Genomic DNA, 16,539 nt, shown 5'->3' with positions numbered 1-16,539 from the left:
TGTTTGGCACGGGGGACCAGATGTTATTGGCACGTCATGAGCGACAGCTGCTCTGTCATTAAAAAGAGAAACATCCATTAGATAGCCCATGACTCGTCGTTCAATTCTTCATCGGCCCCAAGCAGTTGTTCAACCGCTTCTCAAAAAAACAACAATGGGCCCATTTCTAAACTGCCCTGTGTGCCAAAAATGTTTTAATAAATTGGCGCAAACCAGTTAGTCACCATGTTGAGAGCTGCAGTATTTTGGATACATTTTAGTCTGGTTATGATCAATTACATGCCTCTTACAACGTTCTAATGGCCTCAAATGCCGCTAAATGTTCAATTCTGGTTCTGCTTGATCCCAGTGCAGCTTTTGATACCATTGATCATAATATCGATCATCATAGACTAAGAGAATGGGTAGACATTGGCCAGAAAACACAACACAAGAAACGTTTCTGTATTTTATATAAAAACAATATAATTTGAAAATAAATATGCTTTACTGTTTTACATGGACACATAAAAACAGATTATGAGTGATGGAACAACAATAACAAAAAAGGAGCTAATGAATCAGGTTTCTAAGACTGATGGCGGAGGTTGTTTATATAGATTTCGAACATGTGTTGTTGGTGATGGAAGTAGTCGTAGTAATGGTGGTGTTTGTAGCAGCAGTTCTTCTGTATTTGCATGTTGCGGGCAAAACACACGTGCTACTTCCTGACATACATTTCTACACGTGCTAAAAGTTCATCACATGCTTTGCGGACGAGCGGCTTAATAATTCTGGAGGTGTCCTCGCTACAAAGGAACCGTTTAGGGAATGTTAGTAAATATCTGTTCTTTTTTTTTTTTTTTTTTTTTAAATTTCAGTTATATATGTAAAAAAAAAATACAAATAAAAGCACAGAGAATCCATGCTAAATGGGACAGTCATTGGGAGAGATGGGACACAACACTGCATATATAAATAGAGCACATTAAATATGGGCAACAAAATGAATACTGAAAAATACTCTATGACCTTATAAATTATCTAAAATGAACTATGGCATGAAGGGATAATATTAGCTATATACAAGTCAAGAGAGGACGTGTAAATGAAGAACTACTGTGTTAAATCCCCATTTGCCTGGAAAATGAACAAATAATTTATAAAGCACTTTTCTTCGTCTTTTTTTTTTATTTTTTTTTTTTTTTTTTAAGCGAGGCACTGGTTTTCCCGATGGAATCAAACTACAGTAGAGTTTTCATTCAGTGGTTTTCTTTCACGCCAGCTATAATAGCATGTTGGCTAGCAGTATCCCTTTAAAGGCACTCCTTGTGTCGTGTGATGAAAATGTCCTTGGAGGGAAAAGCAGCCAACTTTTGGAAGATTCCCCACCCGCTGTGCCAGTAAAAGTAGACATCCGCGTGTGAATCCATGCCAGAGCACTCTTCCTCTTCACCCTTGTCGTCTTAAAGCAGTCTTAAATCTCCAAGCATTTTGCGCACCAGCACAGTAGACTCGCATCCAGTGAAGTAAAAGCAACAAGGCGGTTAGAAGGCGCTTCCGTCAAATGATGCATTGTTTTAGTGTAGATTTTTTTTTTTTTTTTTTTTTGTAGCAGCAAACAGTTGTGTAGTATGCTGGTCTACACACTAACTCACACACACGGATACTGTCGATGTACAGTGGGAGGCAACAGTCCATCCCTCTCTGGCAGTCGAGAGCGGAATGCTTTCCACAGAGAAGAAGAGCTTACGGGTCAAAAATGTCAAAGTGCTGTGCTGTGAAATATCCGTTGTATTACGTTCTAATAATAGAACGGAGTATTCCTTCATCTTGTATGTGCATGGTGTTCCTCCTCCCTCATCTTCTGGGCTTGTCACATCTGAACAAATAGTAAAATCAGAATCAGACACACATTTAAACTTATTAGAACAGACTTTCTAAACATACTTGAACACACACACACACACACACACAAATTGCGAGCATAAACCGTATAGAAACTACTGTTTGTGTTGTTGTGTTGAGTTTGTGTGTGAGCTGTGGCCGACAGCAGCTTACGCGTGTGTAGGCTCGTTGTCTTGTCATGTGTTTTACGTTAAATAAAAAGCTGAAAAGTGCATTAGCAACTGTGGCGTTTCTTTCCCACATGTGAAGGCATTACAGTAGGTTCGTATTCTGGATTGTAAAACCCATAAAAGCAAACGAACTGGACTGTACTGCTTCATGGAAATGGTATGAGGTCTGGGGTTTAAAGTTTTAAAAAAGGCTGTTAAGTTGCGTTTGTGACCTGTTCACGGTTTTATTCCTACAACCTTTATATTTAATCTCGTAATGAAATAAAGTACAAAGTTTGAGGAACATTTCTTTTTTTCTGGCACTGGGGTTCAAATAATACAACAAATACAAAGAAAAAAAACAGCTGTGTCAAGGGCCTTGGTTGGGCTACATTAGCCAATCAGAAGCCTGAAGAAAGTCCTTTCCGGAAAAGGCACTTTAATTGACAACCATAGTGAGAAAAAAGGCGACTCGTGAATCCGGACTGAATATATAGTACAGTATGTTACCAAAGCAAAAGTAAAATCAGACGAGCCAAAGAAATTATTTTTTCCCCCCCCATTAACAAACATCAACAGAATACAGAATTTCGCTAAGTTTTTACCCTACTGAAAAAGGGATATAAAACTTGAGTTAACTTGAGTTAACTTGACCTAACGGCGGGGCTTAAAGTGACACTCACCTGCAGGTCCTCTCGTTGAGCTCTAGTTGGCGATCTTTACAAAACTCGATGGTGTGTTTGCAGGAGCAGTGGCAGGTTTGCGGATCCTGCAAGTACAAATGCTTCCTTCTCTCTGAGCACGGCTTGCAAACACTGGATGGAGGACAGACAATCAGACAGATAGACAGACACAGAGACAGGAAGAAAGGAAGGAGAGAGAGAGAGATGAGGATTATCAAGAGTGTTGAATTGCCACACCAAGAAAACGGTCACTCGCAGGTCATACGGCCCAGTTTTCTCTTCCAAGTGTTTGCATAGCATGTGGCAGTCTGGCTGGTATTGCACACAGTCTAAAACACACGTGGTAAAATGAACCCGCCTTCTCGCCCCCTGAACTCTTCCTCTTTCATTGGACCACTCTCACATGCCTTACGTTTGTTTGTCAAAGAAGACTCAAGAATCTGCTTGATGCGTCGTTAGGACATTTAATTTTATTGTCAAAAAGATGGGAGGACGAAGCTAAGCTCCAGTGCTTCATACATGGATGACAAACCAACAATTGCACTTAAGACACAAAATGGAGGCAGAATTGTTGCGAGACAAGAGCATCGTCGGTGACACAAAAACAGCGCTTGGTACACAATTGGTCTGGTTTACAAACGTCCCCTAGCAGAAGGAAAAGAAAGCAACATGATAGCCATCACTCCTATCTGAACATGACATGACAAAAAGTACCAGCATTGTGCGCGGGGAGAAAAAAAAAAAAGATGAAAAGCACAAAGAGGCCAAAGGAGACGGAGGCGAGACACAGCAAAGCTACACAGACTAAACACGGTGATTACGATCCCGCTGATAGAGGAACACCAATGACAACGGCTAACTGTCGATGCGTCTATTCCCGCTGATCCGTTATCATTCATCTGAAGTTGAGATGTTGTGGGGACTATGTACCTCTGCTTTTACTTTTCTTTCATGACACATCACAACAGTTGGGCGTGGCGTACGGTAAGCCCTTTGGGCATTTATTTGCTATCCTTGATATCCAGCTTCAGGTCCATGTATTAGTCCGTTGTATGTTCAAACAAGTAGAACAATTCAGCTCACTAGGAGAATGATTAGAACCTTCTAGTAACAGGATTGTGTCCAACCAGTAAAAAAAATTTCCCTAACAGTTTGACTTTTGCCGTACTATTATGACCTGAAGCTGATCTCACAGATACCAAATAAATGCTTAAGATACCGCTCTAGGCTATCAAATTAATGCTTGAACTACTTTTTATCGTGGTGTTACCGCTAGCCACTAACATCGGCGGACGATTGATTAGACTTGACGTATGAGATGGATTAACTTCGCAGTTAGCAGCGAGTGACAACGTTAGCAAAACACGTACAGGCATGAGATGACAAGTTGAGAGAATGACGGGCACGTTAGCGACATGCTAATGGGCGGGGTGCGGATGTAGTACATTAAAAAGGGCAAAGGATCTCCTCCCAAGCCATCTTAATTACGAGAAGCACGACACTCAGGTGCAGGTAGGTGGAGAAGGCGGAGCTGACGTACACATCGCCAATTGTTATGTCTCGGTTTTTCTTTCGCTTTCGTTTTTGGCCTTTAGCCGGGCCTCGCCGGGATTGTCTGGAAGAGAGAGAGAGCACAACAACGCAGAGAGAGAGCCTGAGAGAGTGAAGAGACGGAGAGACTGAACAGCTGCTTTGCTTGTTCTGGCACTCATGGATGCTACAAATTGAGTCAAAACGGGGATATATTGTTTGAAAGTTATTGTTGAACTTCATTGCTGTTGCTTGAGTTTCAGATGGTCACTAACTCAATAAGTCAAACAGCCCAACCCATTTGCCACAGGAAGTTATTTTTTTACTTAATGACTCCAGAAATATTTACTCATTCACTCCAAATAATGTATTCTTATTCATTAACAAATAGTGACTAAATGCACTGCCACTAGATGACAGCAGGTCCACGTATGCTCGCCGCACCGTGCGATGTGGCCGAACCCGACCGGAATGAAACCATCGCAAATCGATGACCTGTTGACGACTTACACACATTGAGCGATTCGATCCACGGAGGCGCTGCAATTTCATCTGCACCTGTGGATGAAAACTGCGGCCTTGTATTAGGTTTTGAGGCTCCACGTAGAGTGTACGGCGGGCCTTAGTTTGCGTATCCGCCTGTTGCCTTTGCGGATTAGCTTGACCTGAATGACTGAGAATTTACACAGACGCCTATTGCCATTCATAAAACACTTTAAAAACGGCTTTGTGTTCAGTTGAACAGACCCAGCGTTCATATCGAGTAAATAAATTTCTCAGTAAATTTAGACGAGATCATCATCCTTTCAGTACACTGCATATACTTTTTGTGACAGTTTTGTTTTCGTGGTGTGTCGTGAGATTTTTTCCCAATGTAAAATATGTGCGATTTTATACTTTCTTACTGTAATAAATCTTACCCTCTCTTGTGGAAAGGAGAGCCACAGTCGCCAATGCACTGTTCAGTCGTTTATTGAACGTGGGAGAACGGTAAACCACAGCCACACAGGAGCTGCTGTCATCCACAGCACACACCCAGACTGACTCGCTGATGTTACACGGCACCCCAATTGTCCCCTCGTCTTAAAGACACATGAACGTACGCAGTCGTAAAGTATAGGAACAGTATATTCACCACGTTTTATGCTTGCAATTTGTCTGTCTGTTTAAGTACAAGTGCGGGAGCTGTAAAACCTTAAAAAACTTTCTTTTATATGGTCTTCATGTTGCGTAATTTCACCTATTGCGGATGTGTTTGAAACATTGAAGTAAATGAAGTGGTTAAGTGAGTGTGAATTGTTGTTTGTCTATATGTGCCTTGGGATTGACTGGCGACCAGTCCAGCGTGTACCCCGCTTCTCGCCCGCCGTTAGCTCGGAAAGGCTCCGGCGTGGTTCATGGTGGTGACTTGTTATCCCTCCCAAAAGAATAGTTAAATTGCAGTGAGAAAGTACAGGAGAAGTTTCCTATGTAAAACCTATGCGAGAATGTGATTCAATTTTATGGGAATTGAATCATTAGGCGAGAGGACAATGTGACTGGTAAAGATTCAGAAACACATGTCGTTGTGTCCAACATAAATTATGGAACATTGTGGACCTAAAATAGTTCCGTGAGAAGATAAGCGGGCAAGCAATTTATTGTGTTCTCTTCTAAAAAAAAAAAAAAAAAAACAACAAAAAAAACAACAACATAAAACTCCTCTCATGAATGGAAGATAATAAACTTCCTCTGGACCACATCAGTCAACCCGAGTCCTAACTTTTTGATTCAAAGCACAACACAATGGGAACAAGCTCATAAAGGATTAAAAGCTTACAAAGGATGCACCTGGGGCTTCACATGTGCACGTTTTACTTTCAAGCATGTAAAGACCCTTTAATGAAAGTTCTATGAGGCCAAGTAGGAAGTCAACCAATGACCCATATCCATGGTTATGTTCGATTAAACATATCTCTGACTCTGCGAATAAACCACAATCAAGAGAAAAGACAAAAATGCAACAGACTTCTGTCACCTATTTGTAATGCGAGCAAGTACACGTCTCGAGCTTTGTTCTGTGCATCTGCATGCAGCCAAAGCAAAGTCATGCATCTGCTAAAAGATGGGCAAAACAACGTTTTAGAAGCAGAAAAAAACCCAGCAACGCTTCAATTGCATTATCGAATAAACGTTTACTAACCATCGGAACTACTGTGATAAATACAGCAAAGTAATATGAGAGTCATATGGTGCCACATAACTCAGAACATTGACATTACCATAGTTGGTAATAGAATGGAAGATGTGTCCTGGCTGGTCCACCACCGACCTACCGACAATTTGAGACCACGTAAGTAGGAGACGTACAGTATGGTTGCTACGGCAACAACAGAACTGCTAACTGCTAATAACCAGCATGTCAACAACATTATTTTTAAGCTATTATTAGTTTTATATTCAGTGGAACCCAGACTTATGACTGCACCAAATTGTGAGTTTTATGAGTAATGTAATTTTGATTTAAACAAATTTTTTTTTTATATATATATTTTTTTCCTTTGTGTTGTGAGCCAAGATTTGAGGTATGAGCGAACTTGTCCACTTCAGGAGATTCTGATGGGTCTCCTGCATGCACCTTTAAATCTTTGTAGCGAAATAGCCAATGAGATGACGCCGCCAGAACCGTTCATCAAATTCGTACTTCTTCAGACCACCACCGAATTTAGCTTTTAAATGATGAACTTATCTGCTTTCAATGTAAAATGTCGTTTTCAACCTATTACCATCGTTGAAAAATGATGACTAAAATGATAAGACCTGAAATCGGCTAAATATCAGTTATTACATTTACGTACTCATATGTCCACATTCTTGTAACAGTCTTAGAGATGAAACTGTACAACATACTGCAAAAGATTTATTGTTCTCGTGCTAAATCTGTCGTTTGCGGTGTGTTTATATGTAACATTTTTCTTCCGTGACGGAAAAAAATTGTCATGATTTGACAGTACTGACTTACTACATGGTGTTGTTTTGAATAATTACGCAATCCGGTGTATTTTGGAGCCTGGCGGTTCGCTCCTTCTCCCGACCTCTCGCATTGATGACTCCAGTCACACTACTGACCAACGTACAAAAAAACAAAACAAAAAGCACCACAGTTGAATGACCCCGAGAGCGTTGTTGTTGTCAACCGCAAGCTAGCGTGGGACAACTCGTAAACAATCAAAACGAGGTTAAAGAGGAGGCCCCCCGACACTGGCGCTTATCTATACGACAAATGGCCCTGTCTCAAGCCCAAACATAAGCAACCGCTCCCAATATTACCAAGTGTTCACTTAGGGAGTCGTTTTAATGGGTTTTAGCGGCTTCTGGTGCCGGCGGAGCGACTTCATAAACTGCTATCGATATCAGAGCGAGCGGCGACCGGAGTAGCGGGAGTTAAGTGGATGTAAACGAGGGGAAGAATGTAAATAGGAGATAGAGCGAGGGGGAGAAAAGGTGTAAAGGTCAGCTGTGGCGAGGGCAAAGAACTCGTTAAGAGTCACTCATTCACCGGCACGCTTTAATGGCGGCGTAAACCACCTGCAAACCTCAGCAATGTAGGCTTTTGTTCATAAGAAAAACAGGGGGGAAATGCACTGAGAGTCGATTAATCGTGTCTTCAAGCCACTGAGGCAAAAGGGAATGCGTTACTTGGTTACAACCTGCAGAGGCGCAGTTGAGTCAATCTATTTCCGGCTTTAAGAACGACGGGTAGTTCAAACAGACCTACGCAACATTTCTGCTCAGCAACCCACTGACATTGAAACAGGAGGTCAGAACATTCGGAGATTCTCCCATCCATTTAAAAATAAAATTAACAATTACACTACTAACAAAAAAACTAGGGATATCGGAACCTAAACTGCACTATAACCTTTAAAGGTGAACCTCATTTGACCTTCTCTAAACTTTTCAATTAACCTTTTTACATTCAGCTCCTTGTAAGTTGTACAGAAAATTCTGTAAGAGCTGGACAAAAGTTTCGGGAAGGTCATTTTAGGTTCACTCATAAATTTCACCCAAAAGCCTAATATCTCTCATTTTTGGTGACACAGTGGAACCTCCAAAAAGCGGAACAATTTGGAATCCAACCCAACTTCTCTTCCTCAAAGTAAACAAGTTTTAGAGACGTCAGAAACGGATGTTTCGGGTGAGAGCAAAATATGGGGAACTCTTAAAAACGGTTGGCAGTGAATGACTTCTCTTTACGCTTGTACGACAAGCTAAGAACATTCAAATGTTACTTCATACAGTGCCTGTACAGTTACTAAAAGTTGGACTGGCCTTGGAAGTCAACCGGAATTACAGCTCGTGTTCAACTTTGGAGGCGCCACTGTCGTCAGATGGAGGAAACCTAGTCGAAATGGCCATCCGTGACAGAGAGGCCCAAGTCTTTTTTTTTTTGCAGGACGGAACAGGAACAAGATCAAATCTCTGCTGGCTATTGTTCAACTCGAGCATTAAAGCTCAAAGAAGCTCTGTACTCACTTTTCTCTCAGCTCTTTCACTTCTTTCTTTACCCTGAAAGCAGGCACAAAACAAAATGTGACATTAGATACGTACGGGTGGTCCATGGATCATCATCATCCAAAAAAATGCTGCCGAACTAGCTTTCACTTTTAAATGAACCTGAAGCATTTGTTGCACAGTCACACGTGACGGGGTGCTTGGCTGTTGTTTCATGGATGCGTACGCACACAATAGCAGGTCTATAACACCTCCCGCTGATAATACTTTGTGGTGAAATCTCTTGTTAGGCAAAAGTGTGAGGAAAGGCGCACTATTTCAGTTTGCAGGCGTGTTGAAACATTTTTGGGCCGAAGCTGTATTTCATCAGCAGGCTTTTCATGAGTGCCTCAAACCCATAAAGAGAGAGAATCAATGCGCTTTTCAAGCATTAATGATTATTGGCAGTCAAACAGGCGTTGGACTAAACCACTTCAAATCTTATTTACAATTCCGTGATTACAGTGGGCCTAAAGGGTAGAAAAGGCTCAATACTTGATTGCTACGAAAGACCCAGGGTCAACAGTCCTGCTCGTTAGGGGCACGTAAATTCTTTGTGGACGAAAGTATTGGGACGATCGATGAATTCATCAATCAGGGGTTGGACTAGACCGTATAAAATATTCATCTTCGCAAGACATTTTTGGACAGTTGCATGCTGACATTGTTGTGGAAAGAGTTGGAAAAGGTCTTTTTCTGGTCCACAGAGCATGCAGTGCAGTATTGACCTTTTTTTTTTTTTTTTAACTCTTTAGGCCTGCTGACAAATTGTCCACTCTTCATTGAAGGGGCAGCGACAGTAGGTTCAATGGCCACTTATCCCAACGCTTTTGTAAAGGTAGTGGTGTTTCCCAACTTTTTATTGAGCCAAGGCACATATGTTACATTCAAAATAATCTCATGGAACCCCACCGAACAAAAATGTCGCAGAAATGAGCAAAAATGAACACAGATTATTTATATGCCTTCTGCCATCTAGTGGAGAGCATTTAATTGTTCTGCCAGTCCTTATACGTCACTAGCGTAGATAGACAGCGGTACGTCGTTTGATGTAAATGAATCATTTTCAAGCCAATTGAGCAAAATTGGATCATTTCCTTTACCATACTATTTGGGAACCACTGAATCATAACCTTGATAACCTTGGAGGAGGTAAAAATGCATCATACTTGATGGTTGTACAGGGGACAGAGACATTACTTCCGAATTACTTGTTTCATCGTCTTACAAGATAATGAGACAGTTAAACTAGATTTAACACTAAATTTGAAGAACCCAAAGTGGGGAAACACATGAAATTTGGGTAGTAGTAGCAGTAATGTGTCTCCATGCGATGGAATGAGGATAAGCCGGTGCACAAATATGGAAAATGTCTACTGGGATACGCTTCAACATGCAAAGACCTTTTTTTTTTTTTTTTTTTTTTTTCTCATCACGAGTCAAGAGAAGGAAGCAGACGATAAGGAGATACGAATCGAGCAGACATGTCAAATGTGTCAGAAGCTGGCGGCGAAGCGTTTGACATTTCTTTTTGTTGTTGTTGTTTTTTTAAACATTCACATGCTTTAGCCATGTGGGTGTGTGTGTATGGAGGGTTTCTTACCTACACTCGCATGCGCTGTGTTCTGTAAAACTCATGAAGATATCATTTTTTTGCCTTTGTGTTGTTACTCTTTTGATCTGTGAAGGGAACAGAGGGCAGTCCATCAGGAGAACATGTGCAAAAATACACAAGTGTCACCGATCAGCAAAAAGTTCATCGAACAAACACATAATGTACTTGTGGTCTCTTGTTGTTTAATCCAAATGGATCCAAAACAGATCCAAAACCACACTTGGAGGCACATTATTGACTGTGATCTACAAATTGTTGCAACGATAACTGTCCTGTTGAATAACCACTACTAAAACGCCTCTCGGTGCCAGAAGTAAAATGATGATTCAAGCACATTGATCTACCAAACCCACAGAGTAGACCACCCCGCTCTCCGAAAACAAAACAGCTCCCCAAAGCATCATCAATCATTGAGTTTGCAGACCTCCATGGTCACGTTGTAGCTGGACGTGGGCATGCACTGCAGCGTCTCGTCGTTGCAGCAGCCGGCGCAGCGCGTCAACACCACACAGGACGGGATGAAGATGTGCTCCACCTCCTCGGGGTACTCTTGCAGGATCTCCACCAGCAGCTCCCGAGGCTTACACAAGCTCTTGTTGTACACCTCTATCAAGGGGATCACTGCAAAGGGATACGGACACAGTGAGACAATATAGGCAAAAGGCTCAGTTGCAATCATATTAAAGCCCTTGCAAAGAGTGACAACTATGAAGTACTCACGTGTGGAGCTTAGAGTATTAAACTGTTATTCACCATTTCGGTTTTCCCGATTTTTTTTGGGGGGGGTGGTTGTAGCTAAAACGGGACCCCGAGATACACCTCGACCTCGACATGAGTGCCCGCTGTCTAAGAACTCGAAGTGCCTTTATTCACATTAGCGGTTATCCGGCGCAGTTGCGATGTGCAGTTCTATGCATGCACCCCAAAAACGCATCATCCCTTCGGATAGTCCACAGGCGTGGCCGCTTTAGAGCGCCCCGTTGTCACGGCATGGTATTCCCGCATTCCAAAATCACGCATGTCAGGTTAATTGAATTTGTCCGTAGGTGTAAAGGCAAATGTGAATGGTTGTGGGTCTGTATGTGCCCTGCCTTTGCTGGGCAGTATTTTGGAGCATTTGGTTATCACCTCTGCCTTGCGATCAACGTTCCGGCTTAGAATCTTGTTTTCTTCTTTCTTTTTAGGTTCAGTGAAGACTCTGACGTGTCCTTAGTAGGAAATTATTGAATTTCACTTAATTGGCCCCAAAAATATGATTTATTTACTTCAAATAATGTATCTTTGTTCAGCTATCTACACCAGTGGTATATAGTGACAGGCAGAATAATTAAATCCTCTTCCACTAGATGGCAGAAGGTATAACTAACCTGTGTATCCACTTATTGCCCATTCATCCAAAAGAATTATGATCAGCTCTCATGATTTCAGTATAAAAGTATATACTTTTTGCGACATTTTTGTTTGCTGGTGTGCCCTGACATTTTGCTAAAAAATTTCAAATATGTGCCTCGGCTCAATAGGGTTGAGAAAACATTTGGCTATTTGTTGCTTCAAACATCAGCATCAACAATAACAGACAGTATTGAGCCGTCAAACTTGTTTTCATCTTGGGCCACATCACAGTTATAGCAGGTATGCCATATAAATGAACAGTCATATTATTACATAATTGCCTCTGTATCATTGATTATTATCACTTGGCACGACACATTTCCCAAGCTGCCAATCGAATAAATGTACATGTGCATGTACTAGTATATGCAGTAAATGTCACATAGTACTCAATACTTTCCTGAAACTGCTCTCACAATGTTAGAAGCAGACAAAATGTCTTGTTAAGGTGAATAAGATGCAAATGTGTTTGATGACCTGCCGATGACTTGATTAAGGGGTGCATCTCAATACTTTTGTCCACGTGTAAATCCATCCACGGCACGCAAAACGCTCGGCTCGTCCCTTGAGAAACATACCGGACTCGCCGCTTCCAACCAATCAGTGTGAGAACAAGTGAGCGGAAAACAAGCCTCGGGCGGCCAATACAAACATGACGCCGGTGCCTGAAGAATAACTACAAGTTTCCTTTTTTTCCCCCCCCAACTCTGACTCTTCCCAAATCCGATTGGGCAATGCTGGGATTGTGCAAAAAAAAAAAGGGGGATGAAATTCCATTCCTTTCTATAAAAGTGCGTCTGGTGACCGTAACATTTCCCTCGGCCTAACCTCAGACATGAAAAAAATGTGGAAAAAAAAAAAAGTTCCCAATGTCTCCATTTAAAGGCCTTGGAGTGGAGCGGGAAAAGTGGCCACTAGGGGGCGAGCGTGTGCCTGTACAGTGGCAAAGTGAACCGCCGCACAAGTGGGCTTCGCACGCACACACACACACGCGCGCGCACACGCTCACTCATTAACACCATTCTCACACTTTCACAACCGCACACTCTTTGTCTTTCTCTCATACACATTTACATACACTGACGAACACCACCACCCCCCCCCCCCCCGCCCACCTCGCCCCACCCACGCGTATTGATGTTCCCACCCTTGTCCTATAGGTCACCTACCGTCATGTGGACCTCGCTGCGTTTCCCTCGGTAATTGGGCACTCTGCAACAACAACACACACACACAAAAAAAGGGTCAAAAAGTGAGCTGTGCAAGGACTTAGTGTGCAAAACTGTATATTTACGTTTTGCGGTTGAACCCCTGAGATACTCCCCAAAATCTTATCTCGGCCTACATATGTGTATATACACACACACGCACACACATGGTATAGGCTGAGCCAGAGTTAAAGGCATCACGTAAAATGATAAATCACTTTTACACTGACATTCAAAATAGACATAGAGATTAGGGTTTCCCGAACTCAGCTTTTCAAAAAATATGTATGACAAATCCATCAACAAGAAAAAGTATGCGAAGCCTTTGCATGAATGGATTATGAAAATGTCAACTTAACTTGACATGAATTTCCTATGACAGTCGCGAAGGCAAAAAAAAATAGTGTACAGAAGTGATTCTCAAAGTGTGGCACGAGTACCACCGGTGGCACGCGGGGCTCCCTATCGTGGTACACAAAAGAATCACTCAATTAAATGTTCAAACACTCCGTAATGTTACAGTGGTTTCAACTTTTTATTTTATTTTATTTTTTAAAATCCAGTACAGTATATTTGTTGAGTAAAATTCAGTTATATATAACGTATACCTGTAAGAAACGACATTTTCAAACATTTCTTTAGGCACAATTTATGTTCAACTTTTATCTGCAGTATGTATATAATAATCTATATTCAAAGATTTACGTAGCACGTAGGGGCAATGTGACTTGAGCTTGGAACTGAACGTGGCGAACCTTTTACAACCCCGTGTGCGCGACAAGTGTGTTGATTTCGTAACCTTCATGGACTCCTGGCTGCATTCATTCCCATTAAAAGCCGGTAAGAATGTCAACCAGCCACTCCCCCCCCCCCCTCCCCCAACTCCGTCACCCCCTTTCACTGCTTCACTGCGTGCGCGTGTGTTTGTGCGCGCGCAATGGCACCACACAAAAGGATTACTGGCAAGTTTCCATGAGTTTGCAATACCTCGCTTATGTTGCGTGAGACGCCAGCACTCGTTCCCAATTGGATTTAATGAAAAAAAAAAAAAAAAAATACCGAGTCATTCCCGTTGAAGGGACGTAGGGCCCCGCCCCTTCCGGGTGGCGTGAGAGAGTGGGGGTCCGGTTGTGAGAGCAACCTCCCCTCAAGTAACCACCCACCGACGCACTCACTCAAAACACTGGGATGGGGGTCATCTTGCAAACCACAATAAGTGGATAAGGATGCCCCTTTCTAATTTGGCAGGGAGAACTGGAATGGGGTGGGGGGAATTATTATTATTATTATTACAGTTATGATAAAAGAATAGATTCTTATCTTGTGTTTTTTTTCCATCTTCACGTTTGCTTTGATGAATGACTATTTTGTCCTACACATGACTAACGACCTTTGAGCAGCCAGTACAGTAGCTGGAAAGGTTCACTGAGTTCTTAAAACAAAATTTGTAATTTTTTAAAAATGTGTCAAAATGTAAAGAAAATAAAAGAGTGAAATAAATAAATAAAAAAGAGTCATTGCACGTTTTAATTATTATTATTATTATTATTACAGTTATGATAAAAGAATAGATTCTTTTTTTTTTCTATCTTCACGTTTGCTTTGATGAACGACTATTATGCCTTCCCTATGAGCAGCCAGTACAGTAGCTGGAAAAGTTCACTGAGGTCTTAAAAAAGGAAAAAAATAATGAAAATTAAAAAAATAATAATAAAAAAGTGAGTGTTAAAATGTAAAGAAAATAAAAAAGTAAAATAAATAAACAAATAATTGCACGTTTTACTTATTATTATTATTATTATTTTATTATTTAATAGTTCAAATGTAATCCTTAATTGGAAGAGCAGGCTTTAAGCCAAACATTGTTGACTTGGAAATAACACTAACACGAAAAGTCATTGAAGATTATGTTAATTTGAAAAATAAATACAACAATATGTAATACAATATTTTATATATATATATATATATATATATACATATATATATATTCATACTCAATTTAAAAAAAGGCTTCATATGTCATGGCATTTTTGATGCATTTATAGTAAATTTATTTTTAATTTAAATAATAATAATAACAATGATAATCTGAAAATGTTCACATTTTCTTTCCTTGAATATTTAAAAAATTCCAATTCATTCATTGGTGTTTTTTTACATTTTGTGTACGAATATAAAAATGTTGTTATAAATATATACCTACATATAATTTTTTTTCAAATTTATTTAAAAATATTTTTTTAAATCACTTCATATGTTTGCGTTCTTTTTACATCTTTACATAAAATAAATATACAATCATATACAATAAAATAAATTTAATATGTTTAAATATACACAAATAAATACTAAAACAAATTAAAAGTCCTTGAATAATAATAATAAAAATAATGCCTTATATATTGGCTTTTTTATTTATTTATTTATTTTTATTTTTAAGGACCAGCAATGACCCGGCAAGGTCGAGTGACGCATTTTCTCTCTCTCTCTCTCTCTCTCTCTCTCTCTCTCTCTCTCTCTCTCTCTCTGTCTCTCTTTTCTTTTTTCTTTTTTTTTTTTTGGGACCCAACGTTGACTCACCTTGACAGCCGACAGCGTCAGAAATAATAGTGTCAAACTGTCAATAAAGTTCATGGTGTTGTCAAATCCAAATCCGGGTGAGGTGTTAGAATCCGCGGTGGTGCTGTTGCTGGTGGTGGTGGTGGGAGGCGGTGGGCTTCGCGTTCATGAAGTTAGTATTTACAAGCAAGGCTTTTAAAAAGAGGATCCTGTAGGTGCAGCGGCGTGCAAAAAAAAAAAAAAAACAAAAAAAAAAAATCCTCTTTGCGCCCCAAACTCTTCACTTGTCGAGCGATCCTCGGGGGTGGGTGGGGAGTTGGGGGCGAGGTGGGGGGGTTACTATCCACACATTACACACAAACACAGAGAGGCAGGATCCGGGACATCTCACATGGCTGCGCGCTTTCCCGCAGAGGCTGAGTGGCAACATTACGCACCGAATAATAATCCCATGCTTGTTGCGCCAGTGGCAGTCAGTCCGCCGTTCGCACCGCACTCCTGTACCTCCTTCGACCCGAACCCAAGCGACGTTAAACGGGCAGGAAGGCCGCGTACGCTCCGTTCTGACGTCTCCTTTGCGCGCAAGAAAGATGATCACCCAAGAACCGGGACGCGTCTAACTCTCCAGCGCTAGCTGCACTCCACAGTGTGAGTGCGCGCGTCTGTGTGTGCTTGTGTGGTTGAAGCGGGCCGGCCGTGATTGGTGCACTCAAGGTGGGGGGCGTGTCTGGTCAACTCTTGAGTTTGGCTCCTGGTTGTGCGTCGACTCATGGAATGGCGCTATCAAGTCGGGGACCCTCGTCGTGACAGGAATGAGGCATGAGCTTTTTTTTTCTTTTTTTTTTTTTTTTTGCACGGAGGGGAAAGTGGGGGAATGCACCACCAAGTCCAGCAGGTGGCGCAGTGGCGAAAAAAGAGTGGCGCTGTATAAATGTCAATTCAATTGATCTATGCAGTATTAGCATTGAAATGCAACCAAT

At 41.2% G+C, this 16,539-nt stretch overlaps 1 protein-coding gene across 2 annotated transcripts; it reads right to left on the bottom strand.

Moving 5' to 3' along the window:
* Positions 1-435: 435 nt before the first annotated feature.
* On the bottom strand, positions 436-16,194 carry vegfab (vascular endothelial growth factor Ab). 2 transcript variants are annotated; one of them, XM_061704299.1, is made up of 8 exons: positions 15,581-16,194; positions 12,959-13,001; positions 10,822-11,018; positions 10,386-10,462; positions 8,765-8,797; positions 4,260-4,334; positions 2,720-2,851; positions 436-1,861 (listed from the first exon to the last, which is right to left on the bottom strand). In XM_061704299.1, exons 1-8 carry the CDS (start codon positions 15,632-15,634, stop codon positions 1,840-1,842), a joined length of 633 nt encoding a protein of 210 aa, XP_061560283.1. In that variant the 5' UTR covers positions 15,635-16,194; the 3' UTR covers positions 436-1,839. The 2 variants fall into 2 exon arrangements, with proteins under 2 accessions (XP_061560283.1, XP_061560284.1); XM_061704300.1 differs by lacking the exon at positions 4,260-4,334.
* Between the last annotated feature and the right edge of the window lie 345 nt (positions 16,195-16,539).

Source organism: Phycodurus eques, chromosome 18, assembly GCF_024500275.1.
Source record: "Phycodurus eques isolate BA_2022a chromosome 18, UOR_Pequ_1.1, whole genome shotgun sequence".
NCBI lineage: Eukaryota > Metazoa > Chordata > Actinopteri > Syngnathiformes > Syngnathidae > Phycodurus > Phycodurus eques.
This window is presented reverse-complemented; position numbering and strand designations above follow the sequence as displayed.

Bases quoted from the DNA above. Each gene is read 5' to 3' on its own strand.
- vegfab (XM_061704299.1), bottom strand. From the start codon at position 15,634: ATGAACTTTATTGACAGTTTGACACTATTATTTCTGACGCTGTCGGCT. The intron at 11,019-12,958 runs GTAGGTGACCTA...ATCCCTTTGCAG, and splicing joins GCAGCGAGGTCCACATGACG to TGATCCCCTTGATAGAGGTG. The intron at 4,335-8,764 runs GTGAGTACAGAG...TCTCTCTTCCAG, and splicing joins GTGAAAGAGCTGAGAGAAAA to ACAATCCCGGCGAGGCCCGG.